Below are 17,164 nucleotides of genomic sequence, written 5' to 3' on the forward strand. Positions count from 1 at the left end.
ATATATAAATATATTTATTAATTTATTTATATTTGCTTGTAATATTTAATTTTATCATCAACAACCCTATACAATTATCTTATTTTGTATAAAAAATAATAAACATTCATCTTGTAGCACTCAGGAGGGCGAAGGACGCTAGCAGGACTGTGTTTATCACAGTGTCATATTGCTACGAGCGCAAGTATATGCACGTCATAGTGAGATGCGAGCTATTAGCATAATGCAGCACTGTCTGTCGCGCAGTTCCACTGTTGTTTATATGCAATTTGCACCAGTAGTAGTGTTCGTAGTGCTTATCGTGTTTACTCAGTCTCTTTAAAGATTTAGACATTACAATTAAAGACATAACATTTGTTATAGTTTTTATTTTAGAACATTATTGGGGTTATTGACAATTATGACCTCAGAATTTTTAAGTAATTTTGAATTATACTAAACTGTATAATTTTATTGATAATAAACAATATTTTTTCATGATTAATTATTTTTTAAATTTTTACCATAATTTTGATATTTTATCCAATGTAAATTATCCAATACACACTGTAAGTACACTGTATTTACAGTGTGTATGTATATTTCAAAAGTTGCAGCACCCCCATGATTTCAAGTCACGAGCCGCCACTGGTGGGCAAGTATGTTACAGTAGTGCTTGCTATGGAGAGTCAACTCTACTGTTTTTACCTTAGCAAGATGGTTGATGAGGTGAAGTAGCTTGTTTCACTCTTTCTCGATCTTTTTTAATTTTTTGTATTTTTTTTAAGTAGTACCTCTGTGGTGCAGTCATGTTTGACATTTGTTTGAGATGACTTGGATGAATTTTAGGATGCAAGGAACTCTTATAAGACTTCAGCTGAAAGTGAATTCTCTGCTTTCAGTCAAAAGTGTTTGGGGGTTTTTTCTCTTAGAAATGAGATTTTCATCTTATAAAATAGCAAATCCCATTCCTCCTACAACCAACACACAGGATCACAGCAAAACTATTTCAATCCCATTATATTAAGAGCACATCAGAAAAGATAGCTGAAGTTCTCTTCAAATATGATCTCTATGTCCTTTTTAAACCACTTATTCTGCTAGCTACCTTCATCTGCATTTCTAAAGATCAACTTCACCAACCTCTTGCACATCCTGGAATGTATAAAATTTCTAGTGCCTGCAGTTTGGCCTACTTTGGATAGACTGGTAGATCAGTTAGCATTTTCCTTGAAGAATACAAAAATTACACCCATGATCATCCTTATGACAAGTGGGAACTAGCAGACCTTGCTCAGAATACTCCTTTCCATAGGATAAAATGGAAGAAAACATCAGTTTTACACAGAAGTCGCTATAGATCTTAAGGACTATGTTTAGAATCGGCATCTGCTATGAAGCACTCTCCTCCAACCTCAAGTATGGTTTCATTAATTTGCCAAAGATCTGGGAGATAGTCATTATGAGACTAGATAGCCTGACTCCAAATTAACTATATGGTTAACTGATCCATAGAGAGCACCTTGTTAGGGTATTGGTTCTGTGTCAGTTGCAAATTTAATTTTTTTTTATGTTTTAGTATAGTGCTTGTATGCTTATCACAGTTATAATTTGTGCTCTGATGATGCTGGGTAGAAAACCAGCAAAATATTAGTAAGTTCGATAAATTAATTTATTTTTTCATCTCTTGGTGTTATTTATATCATGAAGTACTAATATGAATAATCGACAACACCTAAGTCGTTTGCTGTGTAGTGACTTGTTGCTCCATAGGCCTATTTCACAGTTTTGATTTCAAGGTGCCTTGGTCACTATCATTCAGTGACATATATTCTTGCAGGCTGTACTGCTATGAAAATTCATATCATGTGGCTTGCTGTGCAGAAAACATTTAGAAATTGCTTTTAGATACTCGCATCCCCAAACACATTCCCTATAGGGTCTGATACCGAGAAGAGTAATCAGCCATCTCAAGAAGCATTGACTCCTGTTATGCCATATTTTAGCCTTATTTCACTATTTCTTGAGTTCGGTGTTGTGTAAAATTCGATGTAGTTTAGAATTTTACAAGTGCTTTACATCGACTTTTACAGAGGTCACATCTCAAATGATTGTGTTATAAAAATAACCTTTTATATCTCTGTATAAAGAATGCTAAAAGCCTATGTAAATAATCCGTTGGGAATTAATTTGCTCAAACTTTGTAAACAAAGAACGTCCAAATTTAGTAAAAACAAGAGTAATGCTTTGCCACCAGAAACTTTATATTATTGTTCTGACTAAGTGAATAAGAAATTTTTGTTTACGAGCTCTGTATGTGATCATCTTCAAGGCCAATGTTAAAAGGGTCAGTACGGATCAGACAAAGTTCCGCTGTCTGACAAAACGGATTTTAGGAGTGCACTTAGAGAAGAAAGAAATAGTCAGTGTTAGTAAGGGATCAAGGAGTCGCGCCGAATTCTTCGGGGGGGGATCTCAACCCTTCACGCAAGGTTCCGAAGAAGGGGAGATAAAAGACGTCGACGAGAATATCGCAATCGTCTATCAAGGACACGACTTTTCGGCTAGGTCAAGTTGGATGGAGGCAGAGAAGAGAAGGATGGCAGTCCACTGGAGTCCAGGAAGTCGTCTAAAGCTATGACTTAGCAGCGGAAGGCTGCCGAGAGCTATTGACTGAGGAGTGGACTTCTGTACCGGAGAAGAATGCTTATACTCCATACGTTGGATTCCCCTCGCCCAAGCCCATGAGTGCCGGAAATCTGTGTTTCAGACCCTGCAACATTCCTGATGAGACGCCGGTGATACGAGATACTGTAGGAAGAAATCCAAAGCCTGAGATGGAAGAAAAGTTTAGGACTAGAACGGAACCTTGAATAAGTGTGCGACAAAGATGCCAGAGCTCATGTGAGTTTGTTCCTTTTATATGTTCTATTGTTTATGTAATCTAGGAGAACCATTTATAGTGGACTGCTAAATATAAGGTGCTAAGAATAAACAGTGTCTATGTGTAAGTTTTTTATTGGCTTGTTAGTAATTGAAGTACATATTTGTAATAGCTTAGTATAGTATAGAAAATTAATTTCCTTATGAATAGATAAGAATTTTATTTAGTAAGCAGGAAAGTGAAAGAATATTTTATGTTGTATAATTGCCAAGAATTAAATAGGAAATTTTAACGTTTAGCTTTAACAGATAGGTAGAAGGAGTAATCTCCCTATCGTACAGTTGGTGTAATTTTATCTTAGTGTAAATAAATGTGTTTAATATATGTCACTAGAGTACCACCTGATCTTTGATTTACAATGCACTGTTTCCAAATAAACTCGGGCCTGTAAGTGGGGAAACAATTAGGATATTAGAAACGATAATAAGTGCAAGTGGACCATTTCATAATTAATTGGAAGGAATTTATGTTAGAGAGAGATCTGCTGGCCATATTATCAAGTCTTATGCCTAGAAAAGAATACTGGTGGCACAGTCTAAACAAATAAATTTTCAGTACTCTTAGGCATATGACAGGAAGCAGAAGGTAGAGTAAACTTTGTACGAGTGAGTGAATTACGTTATATGTTGTAGATTGAGATAGCAACTAAAGGGCACATAAGATAGAAACAGAAACTAGTAATAATAGTGAACAATCAAGAGTATTACAAAGGCACAACAGCCAACAGGTGTTTACAATACAACAGCAGACAACAACGTTTACAATAGGCAAATAGAACCATGTTGTACAGTTGCTTGTGAACTTTCATTTTTTTCATTATTCACAGACATGTTACCAAAGTGACATTTAGCTTTCAGTATATTCATCCTTCAGCATACAAGATTGAAATTTACTTCCAGGCGAATTTCTGATTTCTTTTATAGGCAAAACAATTTAGATATTGTATAGTTGCATATATTTATTTTCCTGCAGTTACATGTCATGTAACTTTTGGTAGGATAACTTGTATTGTTAGCATCTGATCTGATAATGAATTTGTATTATCATAGACTTAAAATGTTTTTCTGTTAACATTAACAACTAGGTATTTAAATATCTTTGCTTAGGGATTTGATATTTGCCCAAATGGAGATGTGCAATTAATATCAGAAGTAATTGAAAATGAGTTGAAAATACCAGTATGCGTACTTATGGGAGCAAACCTAGCTGGAGAAGTAGCTGAAAAAAAATTTTGTGAAGCAACTATTGGTATGTTTCTTCTAGTACTTATTTTGTAATTTGGTGCTGTACAATTACAAATGAAACATAATCTTAATTTAAAATTAGGAGTTGTAGGAGACTTAAGATATTTATTTATTAGGAATTCAAAGATTTCAGAAAACTAATTCCTATGAATTCCCAAATTGAAGTAGTTGCCTTTACTGCTTTGGGATATAAGCTTTAATCATCATTGAATTCCTGATGTATAATTTGAAATATCAGGAATTTGCACAATTGTACAATATTATACTCTTGGGGGGGGGGGTATACTGGATATTATGATAGTACTACATGAAAAGCTTACATCATTATTTCCTCTAAACAGTTTTTCTCCAAATATATCTGTTATCTGTCAGGAAGTCCTAGATATTCTCATATCCAGGACTTAAATTTTGTACTAACTCACCAGTCAGATGTTAATCTAGCTGGAATACCACAATTATATCATAAGTCTGAAAGATATAGTTGTGTGTTTATTCCTGGATATAGTCAAGTTTATAAGTTTTTCTTAATGCTATGGTTAATATTTAACCCTGTGTATAAACCAGTATTTAAAGAAATATATTTATCGGTCAGTGAGAAAAAGGTGCATCATAACTTGCTGTTCCAAATTGATGTTATATGTCAAGACTCCAGTATTATCTGATCTTACATTCCTGTCTTCTAAGGAACTTTTTACTGTATCAATGCACCCAGAGCTTCATCTTCATTGAAACATTCCTGAATGCTAACAATGTCAAGTTAGCATTTAGTTCTTTCCTGATATCTTCATTTTTCATGTGATACTTTCATTGATTCCATCTGTTCACTTACCTAATCTTTCTCAGAACTCTCATATATGTCAGTCTCCAATCTTTGATCAAGTGTTTTATTTCTAAACCAGCTTTCAAATCCATACTATAAAATTTGTTTGAACATTGCCTTGTATACAACTAGTTTAGCCTCTTGACTAATTTCTCTTATTCCATATAAATTTATTCAGTTGACTTCCTATTATACCAGCTTTGCTAATTCTGTTTATTTCCATATGTATTTTGCCATCTTCACTAAGAATTGTTCCTAAATAGCTGATATGTTTTTATGTTCTATGGGTTCTCAATTCAGGATGCAGTTGATGTTTTCAGTGCTTCTGCCTACTTTCTTTGTGTTTTTATTGCTGATTTTCATACCAAATTTATTATAGCAGTTATACAATTTAGTCAGGGAATCCTACAGATTTGTACTGGGTTTATAACATCATCTGTATAAAATTAGAGTTGATATTAACAGCTCCAATTTTAATATAGGGTTTAATACCACTATCCTTTATAATATGATCCATATAGATTATGAAAAACACTGGAGATAATGTGCAGCCTTGTCTCACACATAATTTAATGCCAAACCATCTTCGTATACCTAATTCAATTCTAACAGCTCAAATATACTGTGTATTGATATAATGCCCATTATTATATCATATAACTATAGCATTTTGGACAGCTTTTCTTCTTGAATGCCATTTTCAAATCTACAAAACTTAAATACAGATCTTGGTTATATTCCCATGATTTCTAAACAGTCTTGAAGTAGAAATTTGATCTTAACCTCTATTTAGCCTAAACCTTGCAGATTCATTTCTGCATCTGCAAGTTCAGCAAGGTTCTTGTTTTAAAAACTCATATTTTCCGTGATGCTTGTGTATTTGAGTCCATAGTTCACCCCTGAAAGCTGCTCAACTTTGATTTGTTTTAAAACTTTCTTACACACTTCTCTTTTTCAATATGATATTCAGTTTTATCCTGCTCGAACTAAATGATGATAAATTTCAGTATATACTCTGGAGTGCTGAACCAGCACACAGTGAAAATAGTGCTATCAACAATAATACCATCAGTGAGATTTCTTATTCTTCTCTGCAGGTGAATTTGTGTATTGTCGAGGACTGTACTACATGCTTCCTTCTCTGAATGAGTCAATGTTTACTTCAGAGTGTGCCACTGAGTCTGCAAGGTCTGATGCTTGTCTTTAAACTTTCTTTCTTTTCTTTTCTTTTTTTGAATAATATTTGCATATTTGAGTCTGCAGTTCTCAGAAAGCTGTGTTATTTGTGTGGCTCCCACCCACGATACGTTTTTGTAAGTTTATGATATAATTTACCATGGGTGGGCTAAGATTTTTTCCCCCTATTTTATTAAGTTTATATATTATTTTTGTATTTTTTATTTATTTTTAACATTGTTCAGAAACCCTGCTTTATAGGCAGGGTTTCTGAACTGGATGAACATTTTGATGAACAAAGAACATTTTCAAGTCACTTCAGGCCTCCAGTAAGTGGGGCAATAGTCTCAAACTGGGAAATGAAATTCATCTCCCACCTAAAGACAATCACAAACATCCATGTCCAATAGCAGGACTCTTAACTTTCAACCTGTTGAAGAGTAAATATGACAACTAGCTCAATTTTTATCTTGTTCAAAACTAAGTGTTGATCACTTCCTATTTCAAATCCCAGCTACTATGCTCTTGTATAATCAACATGAGGATATCACTATCAAAAAGAATGTAGTCAGTGAGACTTGTGCATTCTCTTTATGTGAAATGTACACATTTTTATGTTGGAACATGGTATTGGTAATGACTTGTCCATTATTCTTAGTTTTCTTCTTTTTCCAGATTTTCTCAAAACATTTCAATGTGTAGTATTAATTTCCTACTCTGCTGTTCAGATTTCCACAAGGACCATCTTTTTCTTTGTCAGCTTTTTTTAGTGACTCAAAAAATTTCTCCATTCCTTCCTTAGTAGAACCCTCTGTGGGACTATAGGCATGAATAAGTCTTTTTCCAGTTCACCATTCTGATATTTGCCCACATCACTACTTTATATTGTTGCCTGCCATTCAATTTTTATCCTGCTCAAAACTAATTGCTGACCACTTCCTATTTCAAATCAAATATGAGGAGGATAAGAAGATTATCCTCATATTTACTATTGAATACTATAGCCACTCCTCCTTCTTTTCCTTGATTGTTATTGCCTGAATATAACATCTTGTATTTGTTGCTTAGAAAGATATCACCTGTTATTGTCTTCTTTGTTTCAGTAATACCTATTATGAATGACATCTATTATGTCATTCATAATAGGTGTCACAGGATAATTCATGAGAATGACACCTATTATGTCATTCTTGTGCTTATCCAATTCCTCTGCTAATTCCAGTTTTCTTCCATTGAGGTTTATGTTGATGGTGGTAATCATGTACTCTGCTGATGTTGAGTTTGATTAACTTCAGCAGCCCACTTTTTGATGTTTGCTCTAGTTCTCTGATGAAAACAACAGAAGCCTTGTTTAACCAGGATGCTTGTCTGAATGAAGTTCTGTCATGTTGTACCATCATCATTTTGTATTATGGTTTAATACAATTTTAATACATTTTTTAAAAATTATTATTAAAAAATAAATTTTAAAAAATTAATAAAAATACAATTTAGTGCTAAATCTGAAATTGCCATTTCATTGTCGTTCATTCAGTATCTTGATAGATGCCTACTAATGGGGTGCACCATAAGAAGATGAGGATTAGACATTAGTTCAGTCGGTTCTATTTGTTCCTTAAAAGGCTATGTGAAGGTCCTCTTTCAGTTCTTAAGCACACAAATATATATTAAAGTGTAAAAAATTAATACAGATATTCTTGTCGGTATAATAACATGAGTAAGCAATGTCAGTTTTGGAACAAAAAAGTCGTCGTATATAATTCAAAATATTTTGGTGTGATTTTTTTTTATTCATTTGGCTTCCTGCCATACCAGCTTTGCTCTTATTCTCTTGTCTCTTTCTATATTTAATTTACAATCTGACAAAAAAGTATTTCAGAATGCTTTTAGCTGGAATGCTTTACTCGTTCTACAGTATTCATCTATTTTCACAGTGTTTTTATTGCTGATTTTCATGCCAAATTTGTTACAGCAGGTTTTCGACTCAGTTAAGGAATCCTGTGCACTTGTACCTGGATTTATATGAGTATAACATCTACATAACATGAAGAGGTGAGTGGAATATCTCATTTTGATATCAATTGTAATGCCATTTTTCTTTATAATGTACAGGGCTCCAGAAATCCACTTGCCATAGGAGAGTGATCAGGAGACAAGTGGCGAGTGAATTTTCAGCCTTGTTCTAAATTCATTCTGAATATATTATTTTCTTTGCATAACTTATATTTATTTTTTTAAGTTGTAAAGCATTATCTCATTCATTGCAAGTTATTTGATCACAGTGGCTGCTAGCAAAGTTTATTTCCTGAGAATTGGAAATAAAACTTATGGATTGAAATCCTTAATTCCAACAGTACAGCATTCTCATTTGAAAAATCACAAAAACACTTCCAATTTTAGTCAGCAGTTTCCTCTAAAAGTCATAGTGTAAACTAATCATCTTCAGTTTTTTCCATCCTTTTATCTCCTAAATTTGCGGTTCAGAACTTTTATTTTTCTTTCTGTATGAAAGACTAAAAAAAAACAGTCATTAAAAAAACAATTGTCATGTCTTCCCAACAGGCCCTGTCATCATCGACGTAATATAAAAATTTATAACTTTTAAACATTTTTCTTTCTATGTGAAATACTTCTTAAATATCCACCATTGTGTTCTAGAAATTTCCATAACACAGCAGTATTATAGCTTTCTTTTTACTGCATGAATGTTTCACTATGCATCACACTTTCAGTTTCCATTTTAGTTATGAAGCAAGAAAAATGAGCCACCATTACATGTTATAGTTACAGTGCTTTACTTGAAAATACTAGATTTTGCATACTTGAAAGTGTAAGAAAACGAGTGTTTATTGTTTTTAATATCATGAATACATTTCAATTAAATTATAGTTGCTGGTCATTTAGTGCAATATTAACATTACATGTATATACAGTAAGCACAACATATGTAATAGAAATTATTTTTAAAAAAATTGTGCTTTTCTCACAATATAATTTCATGTAAAAAATGAACTGGTAATTATAAAAACACAAAAATTAAAATTGGTGCAATCTAATTAAATACTGTCATACATCTATAAATCTTATTCTTCCAACACCTTCAGTTGGTATGCAATTGTAATATAGTATTGTCCTAAGCTTATTTTCACAGCTCACAACATGAATTAGCTTAGTGTGATTAAATGCTTGAAAATTTTACATAACAAAAATGCTTTTCATTACTGTTATTTAAAAAATACAATTATCTAAAGACTAGATCATGTAACTGAGTGCATCGTAGAAAGCGAATCTGGCTCCACTTTGACTGCTACCTACCCTATTTTGTTTTCATGAATTTTATTACACTAGTGTCCGAAACCTAAGGAGATGAACACTATTTCTTAAGATTGCAACCATAAATTCATTTGAATAGCTTCTGGCAATTTGTATAGTTGATTTTGAGCAAAAAGCAGTTACGCATTCAAATTTTGGAATTGCATGCAGAGGGATCATGTGGTAGCACTAAACATGATGAAAGGCAATAGGTTGTGCTAAGCGAATTGTGTTTGAAGGAAGTTCTTTTTTTGTGAAGGAATAAAGTCTCAAACTTGAATGTCTTATAATGTCTCATAGACATCATCTGGATGTCAGTGGGGAAAAATTATTGGAAAGCTTGAAAAAGTTGCAGAATTACTGATATTGCCAAAGTGTTTGGAATCTCACATTGTGTTGTATCCAGGCTCTGGGCAGCATTTCAAACCAGTGGAATGTGTTTCAAACATCTGTTAAGAGGTTGCCCTCCTCTACCACGGAGCATGAAGACAGATTTTTGGTTATATCAGCAAAACATAATTAATGCACCATAACAGGTCAGCTTGCAAGCTGGCTTCATTGAAGTACAGGTATGTGGATATCTCTAGAAACTGTGATAAGACATCTGCGACAAGTAGGCCTATATACCCGAAGGCCTGTAGTCTGCATCTCTTTATTCACATCTCATCATAGAGCATGGTGTTGTATCCATAAAATTTGGACATGACACCAATGGACTAATGTACTCTTTACAGATGAGAGTTGTTTTAGTCTTTCCTCTGGTTCTAGGTGACACTTGATCTGGCATGAAAGTGATACTGCTCACCATCACGAGAATGTTCTTGAGGGAGTCATGGTGTGGGGAGGCATTATTAATGGACACATTGAGCTACAAGAAAAAGAGACTATGACTAATGAATGATACTGCAATGAGTTTCATCAACATGTTTGATTGTTCCATGGTGCTGTAGGCAAAGAATTCATTTTTATGGATGACATTGCTATGCCACATTGTACATGTACAATGTGGTATAGCAATACTTCTGGTGACCAAGGATATTAATTGAATCGAGTAGCATGCTCTTGGGTCTCAACCCATAGACATGTTTGGAACTCAATAGGGGGGGGGGGGGGCGCTTTGCTGCTCAAAATTCCCCTCCAGAAAACAAACAAGGCCTTATCCTTTCTCTCAAGGAGAAGCAGACCAGTTTGCCTCAAGAACCCCTGAATTACTTGGTGCTAAGATGGTATGACATTGTGAGATCTGCATTGTAGTTTGAGGTAGATATATTTAATACTGAAATGTCACTCCTCATGGTTTTCTGTAAGCACTGTAAATTAATTCCATAACTATGTCCTTAGGAAATTTGTAACTTTTGTCAAAAACGTATCGCAATTTAATTTGTATGAAATTTATAACACATTTTTTGTGTAATATAATTTATGTCCACATTTGGCTGGTGTCATGAAGTTTTTTCACATACAGGAAAAAATGTAGTTCGTCCTTCTTGTCTATTAAATTGTTTATGGATATTTTATATAAATTTACCTTTCATCATCAAATTAATGACACATACCCTCAAGGAGTGTACAGGATATGATAGTACTATATGAACTTATATCATTACTAACTCCTTATGTACCATTTTCCTCCAAATGAATCTGATACCTATCAAGACTTCAACATTATCAGATCCTATTCTGTCTTCTAAGGCACCTTTTTGCTGTATCAATCCACCTACATCTTGGTCTTTCTCTGTTTTTTTTTTCCTGCCAACCTGGAAAACACTTATTTTGCTTATCTTTCCTCTTCCATTCTGTTTAAGTGACCATACCACCTGAGATTAGATCATCTAACACATTTCAGAATGCTAACAATGTCAATTTCTTTCTTAATATCCCCATTTTTAATATGTTATTATCATTGATACCATTTATTCATACCCCTAATCTTTCTCAGGAACGCTCATATCTGTGATTAATCTGTAAGTGTTTTATTTCTAACCCAGTTCTCAGATCCATACCTTAAAATTGGTTTAAACACTATCTTGTATATAGCTAATTTAGTATTTTGACTAATTTCTCTCTTATTCCATATAAATTTATTCAGTTGACTTCCTACCATACTGGCTTTCTTGATTCTGTTGTCTATTTTCGTATTTAATTTACCATCTTCACTAAAAATTGTACCTAGGTAGCCAAAATATTTTACTTGTCCTATAGGTTCTCAATTCACAACGAGTTGATATTTTCAATGTTTCTGCCTATTTTCATTGTCTTTCATTTGTTATTATTGCTGACCTTCATAACAAATCTATTACAACAATTATTCAATTAGTTGGGGGATCTTGCAGACTTGTACCAGTCTGATTGCAAACTTGTACCAGACTGGTACTTGCAGATTTAAAAGTATATCATTTGCATAAAGTAAAGAGCTGAGATTAACATCTCCAATTTTGATATCAGGTTTAATACTGCTTTCTTTCGTAATGGGATCCATGTAGATAATAACAGAGGGGGATAATGTAAGGCAAATATCAGAATGGGAAATTGGACAATGAGACTTATTTGTGCCTATGGTCCCACAGAAGGTTCTACTAAGGTAGAAGTGGAGGAATTTTTTGCTGCTTTAGAGAAAGCAATTGACACAATGAAAAAGGAAAAGTTGGTCCTTTTTGGTGACCTAAATAGCAGAGAAGGAAATGATTGTCATACATACAAAAATATATTGGGAAAATTTGGAGAAAAGAGCAAAGTTAATAATAATGGCAAATACCTGTTGGATTTCTACTCAGGACATGGACTGGTTATTACTAACATCATGCTCCAACATAAAAATGTGCACAAATTCACATGGAGAGAAGAGGCAAGGAATAAGAAAAGTCTCATTGACTATGTTATTGTTGATAGTGGTTTTCTCCATGGTGCAGGACACTAGAGTGTACAAAGGATTTGAAATTGGAAGTGATCACTATTTAGTCTTGAGCAGGATAAAATTGAATTTCATATTGAAAAGAATAACATGTAAGAAAGTTTTAAAGCGAATAAAAGTTGAGCAGCTCTCAGATGTGAACTGTACACTAAAATACACAAAGATTATTGAAGAAAAAAATGAAAGAGTTTGAGAACAGGAACTAAACCTCAGAGATTCAGTGGCAAACCTTGAAGAAAACTCTGATTGATTCAGCCAGAGAGGCATGTGGTGAGGTTGTCTGCAAGGATAGAAAAATCAAAACTCCATGGTGGACACAGGAAGTTAAAGAGGCAGTGAAGGAAAAGAAGAAAGCATATCAAAAGTTCCTGGCAAATAAGTCGGCTTGTGCTCTTAGAGAATACAGAGACAAATGTAAGAAAGCTAAACACTGTGTAAAACTAGCTAAACAAAAGTCATGAGAGGACTTTGGTAAGAACATAGAAAATAAATATCAAGAAGGTGGTAAGATATTCTCGAGGTTGTTAAAGAAGCTTAGAAATGAAGGAATGAGTGCTGTAAAAGGAGTTAGAGATGATAAAGGTGACATGAAAATGGAGAAAGAGATATCCTTGAATTATGGAGTAATTACTTTGAAAAACTGCTAAATGAAACAAGCAGTGATGACAGCACAGTGGTAAAAAAACACTGACCAGGCATGCAGTCAGGAATACATATCCATACTTGAAGTAGAAAAAGCCATCAAAGGCTTGAAATGTGGAAAGGCAGCAGTGCTAGATGATAATCGACCAGAAATGCTGATGTATGGTGGTATAAAAGTCTTACAGTGGCTGCACTGCATAGTTCAGAAGGCCTGGACAGAGGGACGAATTCCTGATGATTGGAGTAGAGCTCTAATAGTACTCATATACAGAAAAGGAAATAAAACTGAATGTGAGAATTACAGAGGTATTTCCCTACTGAGTGTTTCTGGCAAGATCTATGCAAATATACTTGAGAAAGAGTTGAGAAGAATTGTGGAAGAAAAGTTGGTGAAAAACAAGCCGTATTCAGGCCAAATAGAGGCTGTCAGGATCAGATCTTCACTTTATGAAAAATAGTTGAAAGCATAGGAATATAACAAAGATCTTTTTATTTAAGTTTTGTTGATCTGGAAAAGGCATATGACAAGGTGCTAAGAAAGAAACTATTCAATACACTACAGTTATATGGTGTCAATGGGGCATTATCTCAAGCAATACTTAGTCTTTATTTGAGTTGTAAGTCAGCAGTTAGAATTGAAGGAAGTACAGGAAGATGGTTTAATGTTAAATCTGGTGTCAGACAAGGATGTACATTATCCCCTCTGTTATTCATTATCTATATGGATCACATTATAAAGGAAAGTGGTATTAAACATGATATCAGAATTGGAGATGTTAATGTCAGCTCTGCTTTATGAGGACAATGTTATACTTCTAAATAAATCCGCTACAAATGCAAGATTCTCTGACTAAATTGAATAACTGTTGTAATAGATATGGTATGATGGTCAGCAATAAAAAGACAATGAAAATAGGTTGAATCGTTGAAAATGTCAACTGTCTTTTGAATGGGGAACCTGTGGAACAAGTAAAACATTTCAGCTACTTAGGCACGATTTTTAGTGAAGATGGTAAATTAAATATGGAAATAGACAACAGAATCAACAAAGCTGGTATGGTAGGAAGTCAATTGAATAAATTCATATGGAACAAGAGAGAAATTAGTTGGAACACTAAATTAGCTGTATACATGACACTGTTCAAACCAGCTTTAACTTATGGATCTGAGAGCTGGGTCAGAAGTAAAACACTTGACCAAAGACTAGAGACTGCAGATATGAGAGTCCTGAGAAAGATTAGAGACATTAACAGTTGGCATCAATGGAAATATCATATTAAAAATGAGGATATTAGGAAAGAACGACATTGTCAGCATCCAGGAATGCATTAGCTAATTTAAGGACACTTAAATAGAATGGGTGAGGAAAGATTAGCAAAACAAGTGTTTTCAGGTTGGCAGGAAAATGACCCCAGAGGAAGACTAAGATTTAGGTGGATTGATATAGCACAAAGTGCCTTAGATGATAAAAATATAAGATCTGATAATGTTGGAGCCTTGAGAAGTAACAGACTGATTTTTAGGAAAATTGTAAATAGGAAGTTAGTAATGATGTAAATTTTTCATGTAGTACTATCATATCCTGTACATCCCCTTGAGGGTATATGTCAGGAATTTGATGATGATAATGTACATCCTTGTCTGACACCAGATTTAACATCAAATCATCTTCCCCCTTGAGGGTATATATGAGGAATTTGATGATGATAATGTACATCCTTGTCTGACACCAGACGTAACATCAAATGATCTTCCTGTGCTTCCTTCAGCTCTAACTGCTGATTTACAACTCAAAGAAAGTATTGTTTGATGCCCCATTGACACCTTATAACCGTAGCATTTTGAATAGCTTTTCTTTTGGCACTTTATCATATACCTTTTTCCAGATCTACAAAACTTAAGTACAGATCTTTGTTATATTTCCATGATTTCTCAACTATTTTTTGTCATAAAGTGAAAATCTGATCCGGACAGCCTCTATGTGGCCTGAATCCAGCTTGTTCTTCACCAAGCTTCTCATCCACAATCCTTCTCAACCGTTTCTCAAGTATACGTGCATAAATCTTACAAGGAACATACATAGGAAAATACCCTCTCTAATTCTCGCATTCAGTTTTATTTCCCATTTTATATATTGGTTCCATGAGAGCTCTACTCCAGTCATCTGAAATTCGTCCCTCTGTCCAGGCCTTTTGAACTGTGCAATGCAATCACTGTAAGACTTTTATATCTCCATACTTGAGCATTTCTGGTCGAATATCATCTACTCCAGCTACATTTCCACATTTAAGGCTTTTGGTGTCTTTTCTACTTCTAGTATGGATATGTATTCTTGATTGCATGTCTGGTCAATGTTTTTTACCAATGTGTTAATACTATTTGTTTCATTTAGCAGTTTTTCAAAGTAATTACTCCATACATCAAGGATATCTTTTTCTACAATTTTTATGTACCATTATCATCTCTGATTCTTTTTAGAATACTCTTTCCTCATTTTCTGAGCTTTCTCAACAATCTCAAGAATATCTTGCCACCTTCTTGATATTTATTTTCTATGTTCTTACTAAAGTCTTCCCATGACTTTTGTTTAGCTAGTTTTACACAGTGTTTAACTTTCTTACATTTGTCCTATATTCCCTAAGAGAACAGTCTGACTTATTCACCATGAAGTTTTGATATGCTTTCTTCTTTTCCTTCACTGCCTCTTTAATTCATGTGCCCATCATGGAGTTCTGATTTTTCTGTCCTTGCAGACAACCTCACCACATGCTTCTCTGGCTGAATCAATCTTTTCTTCAGGGCTTGCCACTGAATCTCCAAGGTTTGGTTCTTGTTCTCAAACTTATTTATTTTTTTCTTGAATAATGTTTGTTTGTTTTGTAGTCTAATGTTCATATCTGAGAGCTATTTAACTTTTATTCACTTTAAAACTTTCTTACATGTTATTCTTTTCAGTATGAAAGTTAATTTTATCCTGCTCAAGATTAAATGGTGATCACTTCCAATTTCAAATCCTCTGTACACTCTAGTATTCTGCAGTGAGAAAACATCACTGTCAGCAATAACATAGTCAATGAGATTTTTCATATTCCTTGCCTCTTCTCTCCATGTGAATTTATGCACATTTTTATGTTGGAACATTGTGTTAGTAATAACCAGTCCATCTCCTGAACAGAAATCCAACAGATATTTGTCATTATTATTAGCTTTTCTCTTTTCTCCATGTTTTCTGAAAAATTTTTATATGTCTGATAGTCATTTTGCTCTACTATTTAGATCTCCAACAAGGATCAACTTTTTCTTTTTCATTGCGTCAGTTGCTTTCTCTAAAGCCTCAAAAAAATTACTCCACTTCTACCATAGTGGAACCTTCTGTGGAACCATAGGTGCAGATAAGTCTCGTTGTCCAGTTCCCCATTCTGGTATTTGCCTACATCACTCTACTCGATATTGCCTGCCATTCAAAAATATTTTCTTCGTATTTAGTGTTGAATACTATAGCTACTCCTTCTTTTCCCTTATTGTTATTGCCTGAATATAAAATTTTGTATTTATTGCTTAGGAAGATCTCACTGGTTTTTTACTTTTTTGTTTCAGTCACCCCTACTATGTCTATCTGGTACTTATCCTATTCCTCAGTCATTTCCTTTTCTTTGCCATTCAGGCTTCTTATGTTGATATTACCAATCTTGGACTCTGTTGGTGTTGAGTTGGGGTATGTGTTTCAGGATATGTTCCAATAGCTGACTTTTTGCTGTTTGCCCTGGTTCTCTGGCAAAAATGATGGTGCCTTCATAAGAAAGATTCCGGTAATTGGACCACATGTTTATTAAGCTAAATGAAAATAAAAAACAAACCCACAAACCCAACAAGATTCATAAGTCGTTTGACTTACATCTTCAGGGGTCAAAGGTAACTAAAAGTTTAAACTCAAGAAATGAGAAATTACTCAAAATAATTCATTATATATAGTTGTGACTGTCTTGCTGTTATTAAATTGAATATCCGAATTTAGATTCAGTGCAATGCTGGATGCTGCCACGTTCTGTTGTTCACGTTCACATTGTCCGAAGTCTGACTTGGGTATATTTTTTATCAATGCTGACTAAACTTGGTGTAGAATTAGGCCCTGGTTT

At 34.0% G+C, this 17,164-nt stretch overlaps 1 protein-coding gene across 1 annotated transcript in view; it reads left to right on the forward strand.

The window, feature by feature from the left end:
• The window catches only part of Gpdh1 (Glycerol-3-phosphate dehydrogenase 1), a 98,999-nt gene that overhangs the window by 24,653 nt on the left and 57,182 nt on the right, over window positions 1–17,164 (forward strand). The window contains exon 5 of the mRNA XM_090414081.1: window positions 4,030–4,171. Coding sequence (XP_090270207.1) covers window positions 4,030–4,171 — 142 coding nt within the window. The remainder of the gene's footprint in view (window positions 1–4,029; window positions 4,172–17,164) is intronic.

Source organism: Typopeltis vanoorti, chromosome 24 (assembly GCF_054136105.1).
Source record: "Typopeltis vanoorti isolate ZY-2024b chromosome 24, IOZ_Tvanoo_1.0, whole genome shotgun sequence".
Classification (NCBI taxonomy): domain Eukaryota; kingdom Metazoa; phylum Arthropoda; class Arachnida; order Uropygi; family Thelyphonidae; genus Typopeltis; species Typopeltis vanoorti.